This window comes from Plasmodium sp. gorilla clade G2, assembly GCF_900097015.1.
Source record: "Plasmodium sp. gorilla clade G2 genome assembly, chromosome: 14".
Classification (NCBI taxonomy): Eukaryota; Apicomplexa; class Aconoidasida; order Haemosporida; family Plasmodiidae; genus Plasmodium; species Plasmodium adleri (nom. inval.).
The window spans coordinates 1,986,732-2,010,679 of NC_041706.1; the positions used below are offsets into that span (position 1 = coordinate 1,986,732).

Consider the following 23,948-nt stretch of genomic DNA (forward strand, 5'->3'; position numbering starts at 1 on the left):
ATAGTAGAAATTTTTAAATTATAAATTTTTTTGCATAATTATTATTACAATTATTATTATGTAAAAATTAAGAATTAATAAAAAAGTAGTAATCCTTTATGCCTAAAGGTTATTCTCAACCCTATATACACATAAAAAAATAAAATTCATCAATATATATATATATATATATATATATATAATATATTCATTCCAGTTTTAACCAAATTATCTTATTATTTTATTTATTATTCTATTGTTTTAATTTTTATTTATGTTTTATATATTATATGAATGAAAAAAAAATATGAAAAAAAAAAAAAAAATTAAATATAAAAAAATTCATAAACAATAAGTGAAAAATATATTCTTCATATTATTTTATATAACACATAAATATTATATATATATATTTTGAAAAAACTGTATAAGAAAAAATTTAAATATTAAATATATATATATATATATATATATATATATATATATTTATATATATATGTTTTTTTCTCAAATCAATTTTCATTTTCATTATATCCAAATGTATTTTTTAATAAAGTCAATGAACAGTCAGGAATTCTATAATTTCTTTCTAAAACAGATATTTGATTATTTATCATTTTAGAGCATTCATCAAAAAATATTTTTTTTATTCTTGATATCATTCTTAAGCAGTTTAAAATTTCTTTTTGTGTTTTATCCATATTTAAATTAGAATAATCTTCATCCTTAAGATTAAATGTATCCTTCAATAAATTGCTAATAGTTTGTTCACGTTCATATCTCGTCATATTCTCTATAGCAGCATTACAATCTATATTTAAATTGTAACAATCTGTATAATTTTTTTTAAATTCTTTTGTTTTCCAAAAATCTTCTTCGTTATTTTGAAAAACATGATGTTCTGTTGGATATCTTAAGGAATGTGCACATTCTATTCTTACTAATGAATCATTATTATTAATATGTGTTGATCTTCTGTTTCTTTCTAATTCGGTAGTATTATTATTAATATTAACAATATCATTATCATTTAAAATACTATCTCCATGTGTTATGTTTTCATTATCTTCCTCTTCTTTATCAGTTGTACCTGCATGTACATCGTCTATTACTCCATCTCTTCTTTCGCTATTATAATTTATATTATTACTTTTAGTATTATCAAAAATTATATCTTGTAATGTACAATTAGGCTGATTAACAAAATTTTTATCATTATGATTTAATTCGTGTATATTTAATGTGTCCTTGCTTGTTTCATTACTTGTTATATAGGTATTATTCCCATTTTTTGTATCAATTTTTTCTTCCTTTACCTTATAACAATCCATATCACATGAAATATTATCTTTACTCCTCCTATCATTGTTATTATTTTCATTTTTTTCTTTTATATTATCATTTTTTAACTCATTGTTTAAATGCATATTTGTATCTTCCCTATAGACATTAACTTCGTCATTTTGTATATTATTACATTTTGATGTACTTAAATTATGTTCATTCTCATCAGCCTTTTCCTCCTTTTGATTATGAACTTCATTGATATTTTCAAAAGTCAAATTAAGTTTATCCTTATTATTCTCATATTCTTTGTTGTCCGTAATATCTTTTTTATTCAAATCATTATTGTCATTTCTTCTTTTTTTACATACATAATTGTAATTAGACGACTCATCTGATGATGAACAACTACTTTCTTCGTGGTTGTAATTCCTTTCATATTCAATTCTATTTGGAGTTATCTCATTTAACTTTCTAAAATAATCAGAATATTTGACCATCATAATTCCTTCAATATTTTTTGTATCATTATTATATGATGACGTTACAATATCTTCATAGTTTCCTTCATTTCTTCTTCGTCGCCTTCTTCTTCTTCTTCTTTTTCCATTATCTTCTTCAAGTTTTTTTCCTTGTATTCCTTCATTTGCATATTCATCAACCTTTACTATTTTACTTCTATATAAATTAGTAGATACATAATCTTTATATAATGTTCTTTCTGATATATTTTCATATCGTCTACCCCTGAAGCTACCATCTGTTTCCACTTCACTTTTCAACGTTTTTTTAATTAAATCGTTAAGTTCATCACATACAAAATTAATTCTATTTTGCATACTTAATTTATGTGTTGCGTCTACATTTTGCACATCATCTCGTATAGAGCTATTATTCTTTTCATTCTCTAATTCCATAATTCTCCTAGATATATCATCATTTTCATTATCATTATTATTTCCATCTTCGCATTGATCCTTCTTTTTATTAATACTTGCTTCGGTAATATTCTCCGTATGATTATTACTATGACGTATGGTTGTACTTGCACTATCTCCAATATAATTATTATTATTATTATTGTTGTTGTTGTTATTATTATTGTTGTTAATATTATTGTTGTTGTTATTATTAATTGTATCATCATTCACATATACATCATATTTCTCTTTCATATCATTTGATAAGTTGTCCTTTTCTGCACCTTTTGTTTCATTTCCATTTATATGTAGATCATTTGTTGGTATAAATTCATTATTAGAATTAGTGGAAGTAATATTACATTCATTTCTAGATATTTCAAAAATTTCTCCACCTCCTTCTTCACCATTGCGATATTGTCCACTTGAATATGCAGTCTCATTAGTTATGTCACGTGCAGATATATTCCAGTTTGCACCTTCTTGTTTATTATTATTAACAACCTTATCATTCGTATTAGAATTATTATTATTATATATATTTTCAATTGATTTATTTTTTAAATAATCATAATAAAACTTGTATTCCAATTGGTTCAACTTGGTCAGAATTTCATTATTATTATTCAAAATATCAACTATATGACTCATAGCGTAAAAAGATTCGTTCGCATGGTGAGTTTCAAAAAATTCAGGAGGAAATTCGTCTCGAATACTACGAGATAATTTTATTTGTATATCTCCTAAAAATTTCAACATGGCATCATAATTAATATCTTCAAATCTACTTACTTTACGTAAAAATTTTAAAAATTCATGATTAAAATTAAATACAGTATTTATGCTATTAACATTATCCATAAATTCTTCTTTAACCATAAAATTTTCATTTGGAAAAAGTCTCCTATCTACGTTTTCTAAAAATCCTTCTTTTCCTAGTTGTCTACGTCTAAAATTATTTCTAATTCTATTAGATCGTTCAAATGGGTTTATATGTCTTCTCTTATATCTTCTATATTCTTCCTCATCATTATCAGATGATTCAGTATCATAAAAATTTCTTGATCTTCTAAATGGCAATAAATGATTAACAATATTACTTCTTCTATTTTTTCTTTCACTTAATTTATGTACAAGATTTAGATCATGTTCATCCATATTATCAAATAATTCTCTTCCTCTTGTTTCACTTTTTCGAATTCTTCTAGGTTCATTATCTCTAGGTATAATTCTCTTTTCGACTACAACACTATTTCTTTTTTCTTTTGAAAGGGGTTCAATTAGAAAATCGAAATTGTTTGGGTCTTTTTTTTTCCTTCCCCTTCTTTTACGTTCACTTGTAAACGTAACAGCTAAAGCATTTTCTGGTATTAATTGGCTTGTAGTAATATTAGTAGTTTCAGCACCTTGGATATATAAATTGGTACTTCTTCTATCATTACCATTAATACTGATACTATTATTATTTTCTATATCTTGTAATAAGAGAATTTCATTACTACCTTTTATGTCTTTTTCTATTGATTTTTTCTTACTTTTAGTCCTTCTTCTTCTTATCACCTTTGATGTTACATCCATAACATTTGCACAATTTAATTGTGATGATTCTTGATCACCCATAATAACGTCCCCTTGGGGGTTGACTTTATTAATAATATCATTATTACTCATTAAAGTATTCTCAGTATTTATATTACTTTGTGATAAACTATTCAAAGGACTACCGGTAGATTTTTCTAAATCATTATTTATATAATTATTTAAAGATTTTTCTGACATCAAAATCAAAGGGTCCTTTTTTAAATCATTCGTTTCATTGTGCAATATTTTTTTATTCTCTAACTCGTTAATTGATTCAATGATATCTTTTGTTTCGTTATTATATTCATTCTTTACAGAATTGATATTTTTTATATTTTCATCTTGTATAGAACTTAAATTCATTTCATTATTTTCAATAGATAATTCTTTTTTTACCTCAATATTTTCATCTGTAATTTCCTTTTTAACACAATCAACTTGTTCTACAAGTTCGGCATTCAAAGGATATAATATATCATTTTTACTTTTTCTCACAGATTTTTTTCTTAATTTCCTTGTGTTCGTTTTTTCATCAGGATTCTTTTCAATTAACTTTTTACTTCTTCTTTTGTTCACAGTAATATTTACATCTTGACCATTTTGATTATTTTCATTTGTAATAGGACTAGGTAATGAATTTTCTTCAACAAAATTATTTTCACTGTTTAATGTTTCGCTTTCTTTATTATCAATATTATAAGTTATTTCTATGTTATTATTATTTTTTAAAGTATTATTACTATTATCATTTAATTCATTTAATTCTTTTTTTTCATCATCATTTTCTTGAATGATCTTTTTTTCATCAATATCTTTTATATGCTTATCATTTAATAAACCGAAAACCGTGGTGAAAATACCACCTTTTTTATCAGACGCATTTTTCATATTATTAACAATAATATTATCTTTGGTATTATTATTTTCTTCATCTAATTTATCAGAATTTATATCTTTTTCAATTTTTTCTGTCTCTTTACACTCTGATAATAAATTATCAGTAGTTTCAGATACATAATTCTTATTTATATTAACTAGAAAATTTTCTTTATCTTCTAATCCAATATTTTTCTCATTGCATGCAATAGTATTCAATTCGTTACTTTTATCAACTAATACATTTTCTTCTTCTTTTACATTACTTATATTATGTTCTACTAAAATTTATAAATATAAATAAAAAAAAAAAAAAAAGAAAAAAATATATTTATATTTTTATAAAGACATTAAAATTAAGGAAACATAAATAAATGAATAATCTTCATTTTGATAATGGCATTATATAAATTATAATATGTATTTATTCACATTATATTATATATAAATATATTTATATATATATTATATTTTACATGAATTAAAATAAATAACCCTTTACAACCAACAAAAAACAAAAAAAAAAAAAAAAATAAAATAACAGATAAATAAATTGTATATATATATATATATATATATATATATATAACCAGATGTATTATATAAAATCAAATAATATATTAAAATATTATTTAATATATATATATATTGGTTGCATTTACAATTTTAATGTTATTATTATAACATATTATATAAGATATAAAAAAAATAAAATTATATATTTATAAAATTATTAATAAAAAGACTACAAAAAAATATATACTTATAATATATTAAAAAAAAATAATTTTATTAAAAAAAAAGAAATAAAAAATAAATTAAGAATACTATATAATAGATAAATATAAATAGAATATATATATAAATTAAAATAAATTTAATAAAAAAAAATTCATTAAATATTCTATATATATATATATATATATATATATATAATATTATACTTCTTCAAATTATATGTCAAATATATTAAAATATATAAATTTATTATATATATAAATTAATAATATATATTTATCATACATACAAAAAATTCAATATAATTATATATATATATATTATATATTATGTATATATTATATATTCTATTTATATATATATATATTATTTTTTTTTATTATATTACCTTCTGTAAGACCTAAATGCAAATCATCTGTTCTCTCTGTAATATGCTTTTTGTTCTTTTCTTGATCATTATATTTGCATGTTGAATTTTTTCCTTTTCTAATTTGCGACCTTTTTTTTGACTTCATATTTTTATTAATTATATATAAATTATACTTTGTTTTTATATATTATAAATAAATATATTTATATATCTATATTAAATAAATAATAAATACGTTCAAATTAAATATTATATAATATTCTTTTGTATACTTCCTTTTTTATATAAAATATTATATAATATATATATTATATATATATATATGTAAATATAAGAAATATACAAAAAAAAAAATATAAATATATTTTTTTAAGTATAATTTAGGCAATATTAATATATGATTATTTTTATTATATTATGTATATTTATATATGTTAATATATAAATAACATATGTATTTTCTTTTTATGTATAATATTAAAATAAAAAGAAAATAACAAAATATTGTCAGAAAAAAAAAAAAAAAAAAAAAAAAGTAATATATTATTTATTTATTATATATTATACTTAAATTATATATTTTTTAACAATAAAAAAAAAAAAAAAAAAATGAAACACATAAGTATACTTATGGTTATTTTTTTTTTTTTTTTTTTTTTTTAATTATTTACATATAAATAGAATAAATATAATATATGGTGATAGTATATATATTATTTTAAAGACGTATTGATTTATATATTATATATATTATTAAAATAAAAAAAGAACAAAGAATTTGCTCTTTTAATAAAATATAAACATATATATCATAAATAAACCGTCCAAAAAAAAAATTACATATATATATATATATATATATATATATATATAAACATATATATTGATTACTACAACTGTATATTATTAATATGTGTTCTTTCTTTTTTTTTTTTTTTAAATACTGTAATATTTTGTTATAAAAAATATATATATATTTATTTATTTTTATACAAAAAATTAAATAATACAACAAAAAAAATATTAAAATTATATACTATAAGATATACAGAAAATTGTATGTAATTATTAAAAAGGAAAAAAAAAAAAAAATTAGTCCACAATTTATATAAAATATTATGTATGTTATATTATTTATTTTCTTATTGTTATTTTATATGAAAAATATATATATATATATATATATATATATATATATATATACTTACACTATTTGATAAATATATGTGTACATATAAATAATATATATTCAATGCATAAATATTATATATATATATATATGTATTATTTATTTATTATTTTTTTTTTACAACATATTAATAAAGACACATTATATACATATAACAAAAATTTTTTATTGATATTCTTGTGTATGTATATTATGGTCTAATTAATATTACAAATTATTTTAATATCCATAAATATATATATATATATATTTATATTTAAATAGATGTTATATATAACTTATTCATGGATATATATCTATATATATGAAAAAAAAAAAAAAAAATATATATATATATATATATTTATATATATACTTATAAAGTATAATATATACAAATAAGAAATAAGGAAATAATAAACAAATATTTATAAATGAACAAAAATTTTAATTTTCATTAAATGAAATATAATATTTTTGTAATTCCAAAAAATTTATAACATAAAAAAATGAAAAATTATACAATATTAAATATATTAAATCCTAAAAAATATTAATATTTAACCATAAAAAAAAAAAAAAAAAAGAAAAGATATTAAAAAAATAATATGTATTTTTATTTTGTATACAAGATATCTATATGTTTATAAATATATATATATATTATATTTGTTCATTTTTCTGTTATATATATGTTAAAATATATTATGTACATATATATAAAAATATATTACGGTATAATGGTTATTAAAATGAACAACGAAATTTTAGGATATATATATTTAATATATTAATGTTTATTATATATATGTATTTATTTCATGTATTGTATTTATAATATTAAAGTATATATACGTAAAATATAAACAGACATAAATAATTCGAAAAAAAAAAAAAAAAAAAATTATATACATATATATATTATCACATCAGATGAACAATATATCTCATAATTATTCACAACCTGTGATTGTGATGAACTTCAAACATGACATATATATATTTATACACATATGTAAGATCTTATAAATATATAATTTTTAAATGAAAAATCGTGATATTTATTTTATTTTTTTTGTTTTTCAATATGTCATTTAATCACGTGAAAAAATTCACAACACAATGAATTTCATAAAATAAAAACTTCAAGTAGGAATTTTTTTTTTTTTTTTTTAAACGTTAAAAAATAATGTAAAATTTTCTGAAAAATTAGGTATATTTTAAAGATAAAAAAAATAATAATAAAATAATTTAACATAAATATATGAATATCTTAAAATAATATATATAATGAAAAATAAATCAGAATATATTTATATATATATATATATATAATAAAAATGTAATATATATACATAATTCTTTTTTAAAGAAATTATATATATTAAATATAAGAAATAGTAAAATTTATTTAAAAAAAAAAAAATACATATAAATCGATAATTCGAATTATCGAACATGTTAAAGGTGAAAAAAAAATATAATAATAATAAAAAAAAATACTTCTCGATATATATATATAATTTATATATTATATAATTATATATTTTATTTATAAAAAAAAAAAAAAAAAAAAAAAAAAAAAATTATATTATATATATATAATATATATATAACTAAGGGTGTTAATTCCCTTTTTTTCACAATATTACTTTATGAATTAATATATTTTCTTGTATAAGTATAATAATATTCTTGTATATATATATGTAATAATAGCATGCATGTCCTTATATAATTTATATTATATATATTAATTTATACATATATTATATTTTTATATATATGTAAAAATTAAAAAGTACTTAAATTTTATATATGTTTATTTATTTTTATAAAATTCAATCATATTAAATAGTACACATATAAAAGTATTATATATATATCTATATCTATATATATTGATAATATATATAAAGGAAAATTTTTCAAATTTATATAAGCTAAATGTACGTTCCAAATAAAATATATATATAACAATTTAAATATGTTTTTAATATATTTTTTTCCGAATAATGCTTGTTCTTTAACATATAAAAAATATATATATAAAATATAAGTAATTTTTATTTCTTATTGTTATTAATTTAAATATAATATTTTTTTCTATTAATAAATAAAATATAATATAATATAATAAAATATATTTTGATATAAACATATTTTTAAAATTTTTGCGAATATTATAATATATATTATATAAAAAGTCCCTTAAATTTCTTTATACAAATATTAATTGTTATATAATTTTTTTATAAAAAAAAAAAATAAATAATAATAATAATAATACTTTATATTTCACAAGAACAATTTAAAAGAGTATGTAAAATAATTATATATGATAAATGGAAAAAAAAAAAAAAAAAATTTATTATTTAATTATTTTCATATGTTTAAAAAACAATAACATACAAATTTAAATTATATTCATTTTTCGTACACAATATTTAAAATAAGTACACTATTAAAAGACAATAAGAAAAAATGTATCATATATATATATTATATGTATACATAATTTTTTTTTTTTTTTGTTTCTTAAAATCTATGTTATATGTATAAAATATATATTATTATGTAAAAAACTATTATTTTATTACTGCACCATTGAAATTAAAAATAAAGATTATATACATATATATATATATATATATATATATATATATATTTATTTATTTATTTAATATGTGTTATTGTCATTTAAAAGAATTTATAACATTTTTTTTGTACTTCCCATTATTCCTATTTCGTATATTATGACTTATGGAAAGATATTTTATTAAAATATTCAGAAAAAAAAAAAAAAAAAAAGTAAATTTCAAAGGTACATCTTTTTATATATTACATTCTTAGATACATGTGTATTATATATATTTAAGTGTATGATAAAATATGCCTAAATTATTTTGAAATTTTGAATGTATTAAGGAATAATAAAATGAAATAAAAATTGATTTCTAAAAATCTCAAAAAAAAAAAAAAAATGAATTAAGTTATTATTTTTTTATTTTTTTTATCCTTTTCTACCTTTTTTTATAATTGTATAAATTGAATTGAAGAACATTAAAAGTATATATATTTATATATATATAATTATTTATATGTATTTTTATTCCTCATTAGAATAATAAATATATTTATATATGTATTCCTAATAATACCATTAGCATATTGCTAGAAACTATATGTTAAATTAAAATATTATTTATTTACACACCAATATTCTTTTCTTTTCTTTTTTTAAATAATAATATATCGAATTATTAAGTCGTATTTTTATTTATCAAGTTTTATTCTTATGTTATTATTGTAATATATAATTTTTAATTTCAAAAATTTAATTAAATTCTGAAACGTTATAATATGATGTCCTTTTATAATATATTAAAACGTTTATTTTACAACTCTTCTTGAGGTTATTATATTTCAACTCGAAGTTGAAATTTATAGTTGTATATAATTATATTTTTCATATGTCAAAAATATATGTGTATACATAAGCACATATTTTCCAAAATATATATTAATTTATTATATATTTTTTAATATTAGGAAAATCATATATGTTTTCTTTTTTTTTTTTTTTTTTTTATTCTACTTAATTTTTAAATTTATTTTACACGTATTATGAAAATATATTATACTTATTATTAATTGTATAATTCAACTGAAAAAAAAGAAGAAAAAAAAAAAATGAAATAAGCAAAAATTTTGAAAGTATATATTGATGTATATTATATAATTATTTAAAAAAAAAAAATAAAATGTACTTCTTTAAAAGATTCAAGAAAATAATTTTTTTCCAAATATTATAAAGTATTTTTTTTTTTTTTTTTTTTTTTGTTATGATAATTAAATCATAAAAAGAAAAAGCATATAATAATATAAATATTCATAATAATAAAATTAAAAGAAACATCCTTCTTCGACAAATTAATAATAATCATTAAAATAAATGTTAAATTTTACAACACATATGAAAAATAAATAATTTTAAAATATTATATTCTTTCTGTTTCATCTCATAAATATATATTAAATGTAATAAGAACAAAAAAACAAATACTATTTAAATAATTATATTTTATAATGAGCAGAAGAAAAAAGGATATATCTGACGAAGTATGTTCCAAATATATATATATATATATATATATATATAAATATATAAATTAATAAAATATATTATATATAAGCAATATCCCATTAATTGAATAAAATAATTTATATTCTTTTTCCTTCTTCATTCTTTATTAAAATTAATTTCTTCCTTTTAGACACAAAAACATGCTGAGGATGAAACAGTAAATGAGGTTAAAAATATTAAAATGAAAAGAAAAATATAAATATATATATAATAAGTTACACATAATTTTATATACATAATAATATGTGTACATCATAATATACAACTATGAACAGATTAATAAATATATGTATATATACCCTTGTGTATATTTATAGTTATTTTCTCAATATATTTTCTCCTTATATATAGATACCTTATTTTAAAGAAATATGGAATAAAATTGATCAATATGAAGAAGAATACCTTCCGTCAAATGAACTTCAGAAATATCATTGTAACTTGCAAAAAAGTTTGTATAATATTTTGTTCTCTATAAAATATTTTAGTAAGCACAAAATAATAAGTATTTGATATGGCATATATAAAAAAAAAACAAAAAAAAAAAAAAAAAATTTTTTTATCCATTTCAATATATATATGTTTATTTTATTTAGGATCAGGTAAACACATAATCGAAGAAAAAGACATACTAATTTTTTTTTTTTTTTTTTTTTTTTTATATTGTACATTTTTTATATTTTAAATATTTTTCTAGATGAAATAAATATTGATTCCCAATATTTAAAAGTAGTAAACAAATTTGTCAAATTGAAATTACAAGGTACAAATAATGAATAACATCCTATGATGCATATAATTATATTTTGAAGATGAACAAAAAATTATATAAATAATCACAACTTTATAAATTATAAATGAATATATATTATTTTCCATTTTAGGAAACCAGAGCGACGAAAAAGACATATCAAGATTAGCAAGAGTATAAATAATATATACACATGAAATGTTTTTTGATATATATATATATATATATATATATATATATATATATTAATACTTTTAATATTATATATATTTTTTTCTTATTATATAGTTCTATTTAAAAAATGAAAAAGAAAATGATGAAGATGAATTATTACTTGATGAAGAAATTGGTGTTTTCCCAACAAAATGTCCAATATCACAAATGCCTTTTGAAAATCCCGTTACACAAAGGTACAAGGAGTATATACATACATACATATATATATATATATATATATATATATTATATATTATAATATTGGATCTTATTTTTATACATATGATAAATAAAATAAAAATTACAAATTATATAATAAAATTTATATTTATTTATTAATACATCATACAGATTTAGCAAAAATAGAAAAGCTTGCGTACACACTTTTGAAAAGGCATTTATACTTCGATTAATGTAAGGTTTTGGAAAAATAAACAAATAAATCAATATATATATATATATATATAATTATTTTTTTATATATATATTTAACTAATCAGGCATAATAAGGATACAATAGAATGCCCCATAGCAGGTAATATTATTTTTTATATTACTTTTTATTGCAATCCTATAAAAAATATCTAATATAAATACATTATATATTTTATTTATTCCTTGTAGCTTGTAAAAAAAAGGTCTACAAAAGTTCCCTTCATCCTGATTATGAATTTCTTCATCATTCAAGGTTAACAATATTTACAACTTGTGTTAAATTTCATATAGTATATATATATATATATATATATATGCACCTTTATTATCTTAATGTATCATATATAATTTTTTTAATATTTGCACATTATAATTAGGTACAAAAAGTTTAGGGACCATATCACAGATGCCTTGGAATATTTTAATAATATACGCAATGAAGGTTAAAAAAGAAAACACATAATAAATAAATATATATATATATATTACATTCGAACATATGAACAATGTTTATTTTACTTTTTTTTTTTTTATTTTTAGAAAAGGAAATTTTAGATTTTGCTGAATAATAAAATATTAATAATATTTAATGGTCTATTTTTTTTTTGAAGTATATATATCAAAATATTCTTTATTATAAATATTAACAAAATATTTATATTATTATCTCAGTCAATGTTTTATTGCTAAAATATATATTATACTATATCATTTTCTTTGTTATTATTAATGCTTTTTTTTTTTTTCTTTCATTTTTCTGTATTTGTATATCATTTCATTTTTTATTTTTTGTTTTTTTTTTTTTTGGTTTCTATATTGTATGACAAATATTTTTTCAATGAATATAAATTCATAAGTATATGATTACAATATTATATATGTAATAATATAATTATTAAATTTTAAAGTGTTATCCTAAATATTTCAACCATTCCAAATATATTTTTTTTTTTTTTTAATTTTTATAATTTATAGATAACTAAATCCTTATTTAAATATAATTTTGATTAAATAACATATATATTTATATTTATTTTTTATTTTTCTTTTAAGTGTAAAAAAGGAAAAAAAAAAGTTTTGTTTCAAAATATATATTTATATTATATTATATATGTTATACAAGATCCTCATGAATAATATTTTGTAACCTACAATTTCTTTTAATTGTTCTATAAAAAAATGTATAATATTTTGTTTATGTTCATATATTATATATATATATATATATATATATATATATTTCTTATTCTGTTAAATATTAAGATATATATAATACATTTTGTAATATAAAAATATATTTTTTTTCTTATATAAGAATAATGTATGTCATAAACTTTATAACTATTTTAATAAATATTTTTTTGTTATAATAAAACAAAAAACATACCTTGTTTTTTTTTTTTTTTTTTTTTTTTTTCCTTTGAATATATAATAGCTATATTACTTCTTAAGGAAAAGTTATTTTTTACGTAAGGAATATATAAATTTGCTATTAAATATATGTATACATAACATCTTTACAATTACATATGATTTATTAATTAATTATGATAATTATCCGATAAATATATTACATATATATATAATGTATATATAATATTTTGTTTAGTAACTTATAAAATAAATATCTGATAAAATAACAATAAATTTTTTATTTAAGCATTGATCCGTTTAACAAACACATATTTATATACTCTTTTCATAAAATAAAAGAAATATTGTAAAAGTATAACTTTTTTATTGAATGGAGTTAATCAAATATAGTTTGAAGAATATAAATTTTTGGTATATAAAAAATATATAGTCATAAAAATTAAGAATAATGACTATTCTAATGAAATAAAGAAGATATTGTTATTACTTATATTGATAGATTATATATACTAAAAAATTAATAAAATTTCTACAAATTAGAAAATAAAAATAATAAAATGTGTATACCTCTTAAATGGTATAATATGTATATATAACACAATTGTTTTATATATTATATAATAGATATTTATTTATTTTTTTTTGTTTGTTTATTTTAAATGGGATAGATAAAAATTGTCATTACACAATATAAAATATATTTCAAATTAATAATGAAATATATCAAAAATATTATAAAATTGTAAAATATATATATGTAACAATTCGCATATATAATATGTTTTATATTTTTTAAAAAACCTTTTTTGTTATAATGTGTCTTCATATATCCCTATTTGTTTCCTTAATTTTTTTGTTTGTGTTCCGTTAATATATTTTTCTTTTTATTGTACACACACTTATATTTATCAATAACATATTATTTACATATTTAAAAAGATGAGTTGTATGAACTATGCGTCACGTTTGTCAAAACATGAGTATAAAGGGCCACTAGGTGAAGAAGAATATTTTGAAGATATTGAAGAAGAGAAAAAAAAAGTTAAGGAGCTTATAGAAAAAATAAGAAGTAGTGAATATATAGTTGTTCATTCAGGTGCTGGCATATCAACTAGTTCAGGACTGCAAGATTTTAGAGGTCCTACGGGAATATGGACAAATGAACACCTTAACGAATTAAAGAATAAAAAAAAAAGGAATCATGATTATAAAGATAACAAAAGAAAACTTAAATCTGATCATATAAAATGCAGGGATAGTTTAGATATTTGTAGTCCTTCCTTTTTGCATAATGAAAAGAAAGAGAATACATTAAATATTATAAAAAGGGAAAAATGTTATAATGAAAATGGTGTAAATATCAATGCGTGTAATAAAAGTGTTATACATTCTAACCATGTATATGTTAATCGTGATAATAATAGTAATAATAATAATAATTTAAAAGGAAATATGTTGGAAAATAATAATAATTTAGATCATAAAAAAAATAACAACAATGTGAATAATAATGATAATAACTTGTATAATAACATGGGAAATCCTACAGGATACAATGATAATACTAATAATGAAAATATTCTTATTAAAAAAGAATGTAATTCAGAAAATGTTAGGAATAACATACCTGATCAAGTAAATATTAAAAATGTTATAAAAACAGATGCTAAGGAAGAAAATATTTTAGATCCAGAAAATTATGTAATTTTTGGAAAAAGAAAAAAAAAAGTTATAGAACTTCATTTAGCTTTACCATCAAAAACTCATATTATGATAAATGAATTAATGAATAAAAATATAATAAAATTTATGATAACTCAAAATATTGATTCCTTACATCATCGATGTGGGAAACACTTTTCTAAGACAGCCGAAATTCATGGTAATATTTTTACAGAAAGATGTGATTTTTGTGGTAGAAGATATTTAAGAGATTATCTCATATCTACTATTAGTTTTAAGCCAACTGGTTCTTTATGTTTTTTGTGTTCATTTCCTCCTATTGGAGTATGTACTGATGTTTTATTAGATTGGAATAATTCTTATGAAGAATTTTTTCATTTAAATTCAATAAAGCATTCTCAAATAGCAGATTTTCATTTTTGTTTGGGTTCCAGTTTTTACATAGTCCCAGCTAGCTCTTATCCATCTAAAAAAAAGTACGCAAATGCAAATTCCTACAGTTGTGTTATTAATTATCAAAAATCATTTTTATCAAAAGAAGTTAATTTGAATATACACTCTAATGTAAATAATATATCTGATATAATTATTAAAGAGTTTTCTCTTAATCCATTGTCAATTAGAAGTACAAGGGTTACAATTGTTAGGTGTCCAATTGATACGTTGGATGTAATGTCTGATGACTTAATATCAATACACAATATTAAATTGAAGGATAAGAGAATGAGAGAACAAAATATAGATTATACTCGAATAAGGAATAAGGATGAAAGATATAATAATGAAAAATCTGTAAAACGAAATATGACTGAATGTTTATATTATAACAAGCAAGGAGAATGTTATGAAAAAAGGAAGTATAAACTAATAGATGAACATTTAATTTCAAATAGTGAAGGAAATAAAAATATATCAAATGGCATAAACATATCTGAACAAAAAATTGACAATAACAAAAGTAACAACAATAATATTAATATTAATAGTAATAATAATAGTAATAATAGTAATTATCATATGGGTAAAAATATAAATCCTGATTTTTCGTTTGTTGAAAATGAGTCCAATATTTATGATAACTATAAGGAACAAACATTTATACTTAAATGTTCTATGATAATAAATATCAAAACTGTATGTTTAGAAAATTTTCATAAAGTACATATAAAACTATTAGATGATATTAAAGGTATATGGATAATAAGAACAAATTTTTCTTGTATTTTAGAAGTAGAATTATGGTATAATTCTTTTATTTTATTAAAATTAAATTTTAATAAAAGTGATCCTTTTATTCAGTTGAATGCGTGGAATGTAAATGTAGCTTATACATATGGTGATGATATAGACGATTTTGATTATTTCCAAAATGATGAGAACAATAAGAAACCATTTAATTTATATAAAAATAAATATATTTCTAATATGAGAACAGAAGGTGATGTTAATAATGTGTATACATTGGATAATAAACACCTAAAAAGTAATAACAGCAATAATAATTATTATTATTATTATGATAAAGATAATTCAGGTGAACCATATTACTGTTCTGAAATATTAAATGAACATGTACATGTAGGTTATAACCCTAATAATTATGAACCTAAATGTAAAGCATATATTTTAGCATACTTGGATAATTCAACAGCATCAGATATAAATAATAATGTCAATAATAATGATTTTATACCCTTTAATTTAACACATTCATTAAAATTATTATACAATATATATTGTGTTCTTAATAAAGATATTGAACAAAATAAAAATAGTACTATAAAAGAAACATATGATAAATTGGATTATTTTATAAAAAACTTTGATTTCAATAGAGATAGTTGCTTATATACAAATAATTTTATAAATATGCTTATACAAAATGAACATCCTGGTAATCAAAGTCGCTATAAATTTAGAGAAAGAAGAAAGAGACTTTTAAATGATTACAGTTCATGTTCTTCTGATGATGACAAGGATGGAAAAAATATTTTTATTTTTTATAACTTATATATGAACCAATATAAGAAAAAGGGACATGATGAAATAAATAAAAAGGATGAAATGCATGAAAAAAATATACTTAGTGAATCAAATCAACATGTATATAACGTTAAAATAAGAACTGATTTGATTAACCATAAATCTGTTTATAAAACAGTAAAGAATAAAAATTTGGTTGATATAAATGATATTAACCTAATAGAAAAAAAAAATAATTCAGAAGAGCTGTTCTTAATAAATAATAAGGATGATAACAGTCTCCTTTCTGTTAATAATAAAGATAATATTAATTGTATAACTGCTTGGCAAAATAATAAAACAAATTGTAATGAAAATATGGCACAGATGACTAATAATGATTTAATAGATGTTATGAAATCTGAAACGCAAAAGCAATACAATTGTTTTGATAAATCGTCAATAAATGATATAAATAATAACAATAGTGACAGTAACAATAACGATAATAATAATAATGATAATAATAATGGATATATATATTCTCCAGTTCTTTTCATAAATAAAAAATATAAACTCGGAGAATTGGTATATAAAATACCAAAATATGTAAAGCCACAAAAAGTTTATACGCCTTATAAAAAAATTACAAGAAATAAAAAATATTCTAATACTCTTCAAAAGGATAGATATGAAAAATGGAAAATCTTATATGAAGAATTTTTTAATAATGAAAATAAATCATATATAATAGATTCAGTTCTCTATAAAGAAATAAGTTATTTCCCTTATTGGATTATAAATTATGTGAATGATTTATTTGAATGTATGTAATATTAACATAACATTTCTCATATTAATAAAATAATATATACACATATTAACTATTATAATATATTAAATTATATTAAAAAATAATAATACATTTATTAATTAAACCGTTTCTATATGTAGTATTATTATTTGTAAACATAGGAAAGTACTAAATTGGTTTTTTTTTTTTTTTTCATGTGAAAATTTGAAACCTATATATTTTTCATATATATATGGTAAATAATTTTTTAACCATTTTATATGTTTTTATATTTTTCTTAAGATTTATCATTATTATTTATTTATTATTTTTTATCCTCTTTTTTTTTTTTTTTTGGTCATTAATTTTGTCTATATTAACTCAAAATTAAAAAATAAATATATATGTATTATTTTTATATGTGTTAATATGTAGTTTTGCAAATTAATACACTCGTATAATATATATTTATACAAATGATAATTAAAATATAATAAGTGGAATAATATGTTTATAATAATATAAAATAAAAAAAAAAAAAAAATAATAAAAGAACAACAAAAAAAAGAAACATATAATAAAAAAAAATATAATTAATAAATATATACATATTATAAATATTATATATATATATTGAATCCGTTTAAGAAATATTTGTAAAACATTTGGTCAAATTGAATTCTTCCAAGTTAACAAAAGAAATAATATAAAAAAAAAAAAAAAAAAAAGTTTAATCCGATTCATCATCCATTACATCTAATTTATCAAGTGTCTTATATAAAACATGACCAAAGTTCTTATCATTTTTTTTATCAAAATTTAATGTCATTGTTTCTTTTTCCTCTTCATCATCATTTGTGTTTGTAATATTTTCTTTATTTTTGTTTTCATTTATTTTTTGTTTAATTAATTGAACAATAGCCTTATCTGTTTTTTTTGATAGAATATCCAATTTCTTTTTTAGGTCTCTTTTTAAATCAGCATTTATATCTTTTGCATTTATTTGATCTAAGATGTTACCTTGAAATGCTTTATCTAATTCTTCTTCAAATTCTTTATTTAACTTTGCTTCATAATCTTCAGTATCAGGACATGGGATACATGATTTCTTTAGTTCCTTATTTACTGGAATGTAGTTATAAAACTTTAAATTCTCATAATCATTTGTATCCATTTTGTTATACTGCGACCTTTCATAATATTAATAAATAGGAATATATTTAAAAATATATGTATTTTTGCTTTTTTCAATATATAAAAAAAAAATATATATATATATATGTTTATTTTAATATCTCATAATAGTTATTCATTTATTTATAATTCACTGGGGTGGTGGATTATCTGAAAGTACGTTAACAAATAAATGACTTTAACAAAAGAAAAAACAAAAAATAAAAAAAAAAAAAAAAAAAAAAAGGGGAAAAAGCCTTACAAAGTATTTATATATTTATATTAATATTTATTTATTTATCATACTTTATTTGTATTTTTCTACATTTTTATGTGAAATAAAAACAAAAAAATGATTCATTATATATATTCTTTAATACAGAAGAAAAAAAAAAAAAAAAAAAAGAACCACAATAGAAAGAAAATATATATTCTTCTATATTTAAATATTTGAAATTTATATAATATTATATGAACATTAAATATTAGTTATATACTTCAAAGAAAAATAATACATTACTTTGCATTAGGAAATAATTTTTTCAGAAATATATAAAATACAATATATAATTATTAAAATTAATTATAAAAATTATAGAGATAAAACAAAATTACTCAAACATAATTTTGTTATACGTAATATTTATATTATATTTTATTATTTTTTTAATATAATATATACTATATTATTAGAAAATAGTGAAACTGTTTTTTTATATTTCAAAAAAAATTGAATATATATTTGTACATAAATATTATAATAATATAATTTTGAATTATTATAGATTATGAAAAAATATTATATAGTTCTATAAAATAAAGGTGAATGATTTTTTTTTTTTTTATTAATTTCGCACTTATTTTAGAAAAAAAAATTATAAAGATAATAAAAAAAATGTGATCCTATTGTTCTCACTGAATTTTATTATAATTTTGTGTATATAATAAATGTATAAATGATAATTTAGCACCATAAAAATAAATTGAAATATAATATAATTCTTTAATATATTCAATAATATAAATACATCCTAATGTAATATTATAAAAAATTATTATATAGATATTATATTATAAGTTATAAAATACACTGTTCTAAAATTTTAGTATCATAAAATAAATATAAATATATATATATATATATATATATATATATATTCATATATACACTTCATATGTATATATTTATTTTTTTATTTTATTTGATTTTATCAGCTATGAAGGAATAATATCTGTATAGATTGTATTACCGTATTTGTGTTCGTTGTAAGTTCTAATGTCTTATTTTCTTTGATAACAATGTTAGAAATTACTTTAGTATATTGCTTAGGTTTAAGAAAAATATTATTTATAAAAATTTCATTATTAACTTTAATTGAATTTATTTCTTGTTTTCCTGTAGGAGATCCTATTTCTATAGTAACAGAATATGTTCCTTCATGTATAAGATCAATAGACCATTTATTAAATGTTTGCTTATTACATGTATTAGTGTTATTACATTCATATGGGGTAAACGCAATTCCTGCATGTGTAGGATCTGTTTTATCTAAATATCTTAAATCAACTGGTGTAGGTAATAAATCCCATCCATATTTGAAAAATCCATGATCTAATTTTTTCATTCCATTATCTATTATCCAATTGAATGGTTTAGAAATATGTACATTTTTGCTCCTAAAAAAAATATTAATTTCATATTGACTTTTTTTTTTGTCTAATTCTTTTTCTTGGTTTTTTGTATCTATACATGGTATACCATAAAATGTTATATTGCCACCTGTTTGAGACTTAGGATTATTTACTTTGGAAATTACAACTTTTACTGTATTAGTCTTTATGGGGGTTTTAAGCACATAATGATGATGCCCTGGAGATATAGAAAATATTTCTGGGTTCTTTATGTTTGGAAAATATAAAGATAATTCATTGATTGTATTATTATTAGTTAAATCCAATGTTTTAAATGTAAAAGAGTGTATATCTATTTCATACTTAAAATTTATACTTACGTATTGTCCTAGTGATTTGTTTTGTGAAGTTTTCCATGTTGAATATTCTTTTTCTTGGTTATTTCCACTAAATCCAGCATTACAATCAAACATTTGGGATTCATAAGAAGAGGTATAACATGAATGGAAATAATCAGAACTGGTCAAAGAAACTGGTTGTACATAACCTTTACATGTATCACCTGATCGTAAATCGCTTGGTTGTATAAAGAGTAAAAATGTTGTAGGAGTAGGTAGAGATATAATAACCTCGCCTTCATTATATTGTGAAGAATATATATAATATATCTTTTGTTCCGTTGAACTATTATTTGAATTTTCTTTTACTTCATATATTGATAAGGTTTCTTTAGTGTTTGTAAATTGTTTTTTAGTAATATCATTTAAAGGTACATTCTTTTTTTCTTCTTTTGGTATAGCTATATAAACGATACAATATACATTTATTCTAAATTTGATCATATTTTTATTAAAATTATATAGCGATCTAATTGCTTTTAATTTTTCATGTACTGTAGGTATGTCATTAATTAAATAACCCATATTATTCATAAATGCGTGTACCCCATTTTGTAATAGAAATATTTCAAATGAATCTCCATTTAATTCTGTTATTCTCAAAGGCGTAGATACATTACCTTGAAAAAAATAATTTGTTGGTATTATTTCTTCCATAATATTATTAGATTTCCAATATAAGATAATATGGGATATATCTGGATTTTCAAATTTCATAGTACTTAAATGAAAATATTCAATTCTTATTTTATATTTCTTTCCCCCTATTAATCCTAACTTTTCTGAGCTTGTTTTATGCACTTTAGTATTCATCTTATCAAATGACTGAATCGATATAGGTCTTATTTCTTCCGATTCTTCTTCTTTTGGGAAAGGCATATTATCTACAATTATAGGAGAATTATCTAGAAATAATCTTATCCCACAATCATGATCTACTGAGAAAATGTAATTATCTGATTCAGGGATTTTTAAATATCCATCCCATCTAATTGAGAAATGTTGATAAGGAATATTTTCTATTGGTATCCCTGTGTCCCATATAAAATTTATATATTTATCATTATGTATGGCTGTAGGATAACCAGAAAAATAAGCATTATTATAATAGCTAGCCATTAATCCATCCGCTTTTTCTTCTACAACATAACCTTTTTGCATAGAACAGTTTTTTTTATTTTGAAGATATGATTTTCTATTTTTTTCTACATCATCTTCTAGTTCAATTATTTTATTTCCTATATCACTTAAAGATGTTGCTTGTAGTAGTAATCTATTAATATTACGACTGGAATTTTTTGCTAAATCATTAATATCTTGAATTTTTTTCTTTAACAAATCGGATGCATTACCACATACTTCTTTATATTTTTCATATATACCAACTAATTTTTTGTATTCAAAATCTAATTTGTTTACAGCATCATGAAGTTCATTGGATTTAGCTTGGAAGAAAGTACGTGCTTTACTTCGTACAACATCATAATTAATAACTCCTTTGCAGTAATCCCAATCTCTATTTCCTTTTCCTATTAATTGAACTTCGACATAGCACCATTCTTTTCCAGTTATACCATTTGGATCTGTCGCCCTAGTACAGTCTGTATATGTCTGATCGTCCTGAACAAAAGCTGCTGCACATAGACGCCCGTCAACTGTTTTTCTATGTTGTTGGCGATATTCCGTCAGTTTCTATATATAAATATAAATATATATATATATATATATATATATATATATATATTTAGAAATATAATAAATGGTTACAACATATACATGTACTTTTATAAACTTCATTATTATGTTTTACTTTTTTTTTTTTTTTTTTTGTGTCTTATAAGTTCCAGTGTCATACCTTTAAATTTTCCTTATCATAATTTTGAGTGTTACATTTAGAAGAAAGGAAGATTAATACAAGACAAATGGTATTTATATACTTCATAATATAGTAAATATTAAGGATTGATATAAAGTAGAGAAGTAAAATTAATTCAAAAAGGAAAACACGAAAATATATATATATATATATATATATATATATATATATATATATATATATATTATATAAAAATAATATTATAAAAGTAAATAAATAACATATTAATTTTTTATTGCTTTTTAACATATATTTTTTTCAATATGAAAAAATAAAAATAATTTTTTATAGGGATAAAAAAAAAAAAAAAAGTTACACATGTTAAAACTTGGTAGACAATTTATGCGTTACAAAAAATTATATTCACCAGCATAACGTTTGGACACGCGGAAAAAAAGAATAATTCAATAGAATGCTCAAGAACTTTCTCTTATAGGAAAATCAAAATAATACGAAATTATTTAGATGAAAATTTTTATATTCTATCATTTTGTATAAATAAAAAATAAATATATTTCTCTATATACTTATAAGTATGAAAAAGATCGCTAACTTTATTATATAAAATTTAATTTAAAAAAAGAAGATGTTT

At 18.6% G+C, this 23,948-nt stretch overlaps 5 protein-coding genes across 5 annotated transcripts; 2 read left to right on the forward strand and 3 right to left on the reverse strand.

Annotated features, from left to right (window-relative positions):
- Positions 1-491: 491 nt before the first annotated feature.
- Positions 492-5,893, reverse strand: PADL01_1451200 (conserved Plasmodium protein, unknown function; the record flags this gene model as incomplete). The annotated part of the gene is made up of 2 exons (XM_028684801.1): positions 492-4,921; positions 5,767-5,893. The coding sequence occupies 2 exons, from the start codon at positions 5,891-5,893 to the stop codon at positions 492-494; spliced, it is 4,557 nt and encodes a 1,518-aa protein (XP_028540843.1).
- Positions 5,894-11,005: 5,112 nt separating this feature from the next.
- PADL01_1451300 (conserved Plasmodium protein, unknown function) lies at positions 11,006-13,034 on the forward strand (the record flags this gene model as incomplete). The annotated part of the gene is made up of 11 exons (XM_028684802.1): positions 11,006-11,038; positions 11,194-11,229; positions 11,415-11,550; positions 11,761-11,826; positions 11,948-11,988; positions 12,103-12,224; positions 12,382-12,444; positions 12,531-12,565; positions 12,655-12,718; positions 12,843-12,907; positions 13,006-13,034. The coding sequence occupies 11 exons, from the start codon at positions 11,006-11,008 to the stop codon at positions 13,032-13,034; spliced, it is 690 nt and encodes a 229-aa protein (XP_028540844.1).
- A 1,744-nt stretch (positions 13,035-14,778) lies between these two features.
- Positions 14,779-18,318, forward strand: PADL01_1451400 (transcriptional regulatory protein sir2b; the record flags this gene model as incomplete). Its single annotated transcript, XM_028684804.1, has 1 exon — positions 14,779-18,318. One exon carries the CDS (start codon positions 14,779-14,781, stop codon positions 18,316-18,318), a length of 3,540 nt encoding a protein of 1,179 aa, XP_028540845.1.
- A 689-nt stretch (positions 18,319-19,007) lies between these two features.
- PADL01_1451500 (pre-mRNA-splicing factor CWF18, putative) lies at positions 19,008-19,451 on the reverse strand (the record flags this gene model as incomplete). Its single annotated transcript, XM_028684805.1, has 1 exon — positions 19,008-19,451. The coding sequence occupies one exon, from the start codon at positions 19,449-19,451 to the stop codon at positions 19,008-19,010; it is 444 nt and encodes a 147-aa protein (XP_028540846.1).
- Positions 19,452-20,661: 1,210 nt separating this feature from the next.
- On the reverse strand, positions 20,662-23,422 carry PADL01_1451600 (LCCL domain-containing protein; the record flags this gene model as incomplete). Its single annotated transcript, XM_028684806.1, has 2 exons — positions 20,662-23,172; positions 23,336-23,422. The coding sequence occupies 2 exons, from the start codon at positions 23,420-23,422 to the stop codon at positions 20,662-20,664; spliced, it is 2,598 nt and encodes an 865-aa protein (XP_028540847.1).
- Between the last annotated feature and the right edge of the window lie 526 nt (positions 23,423-23,948).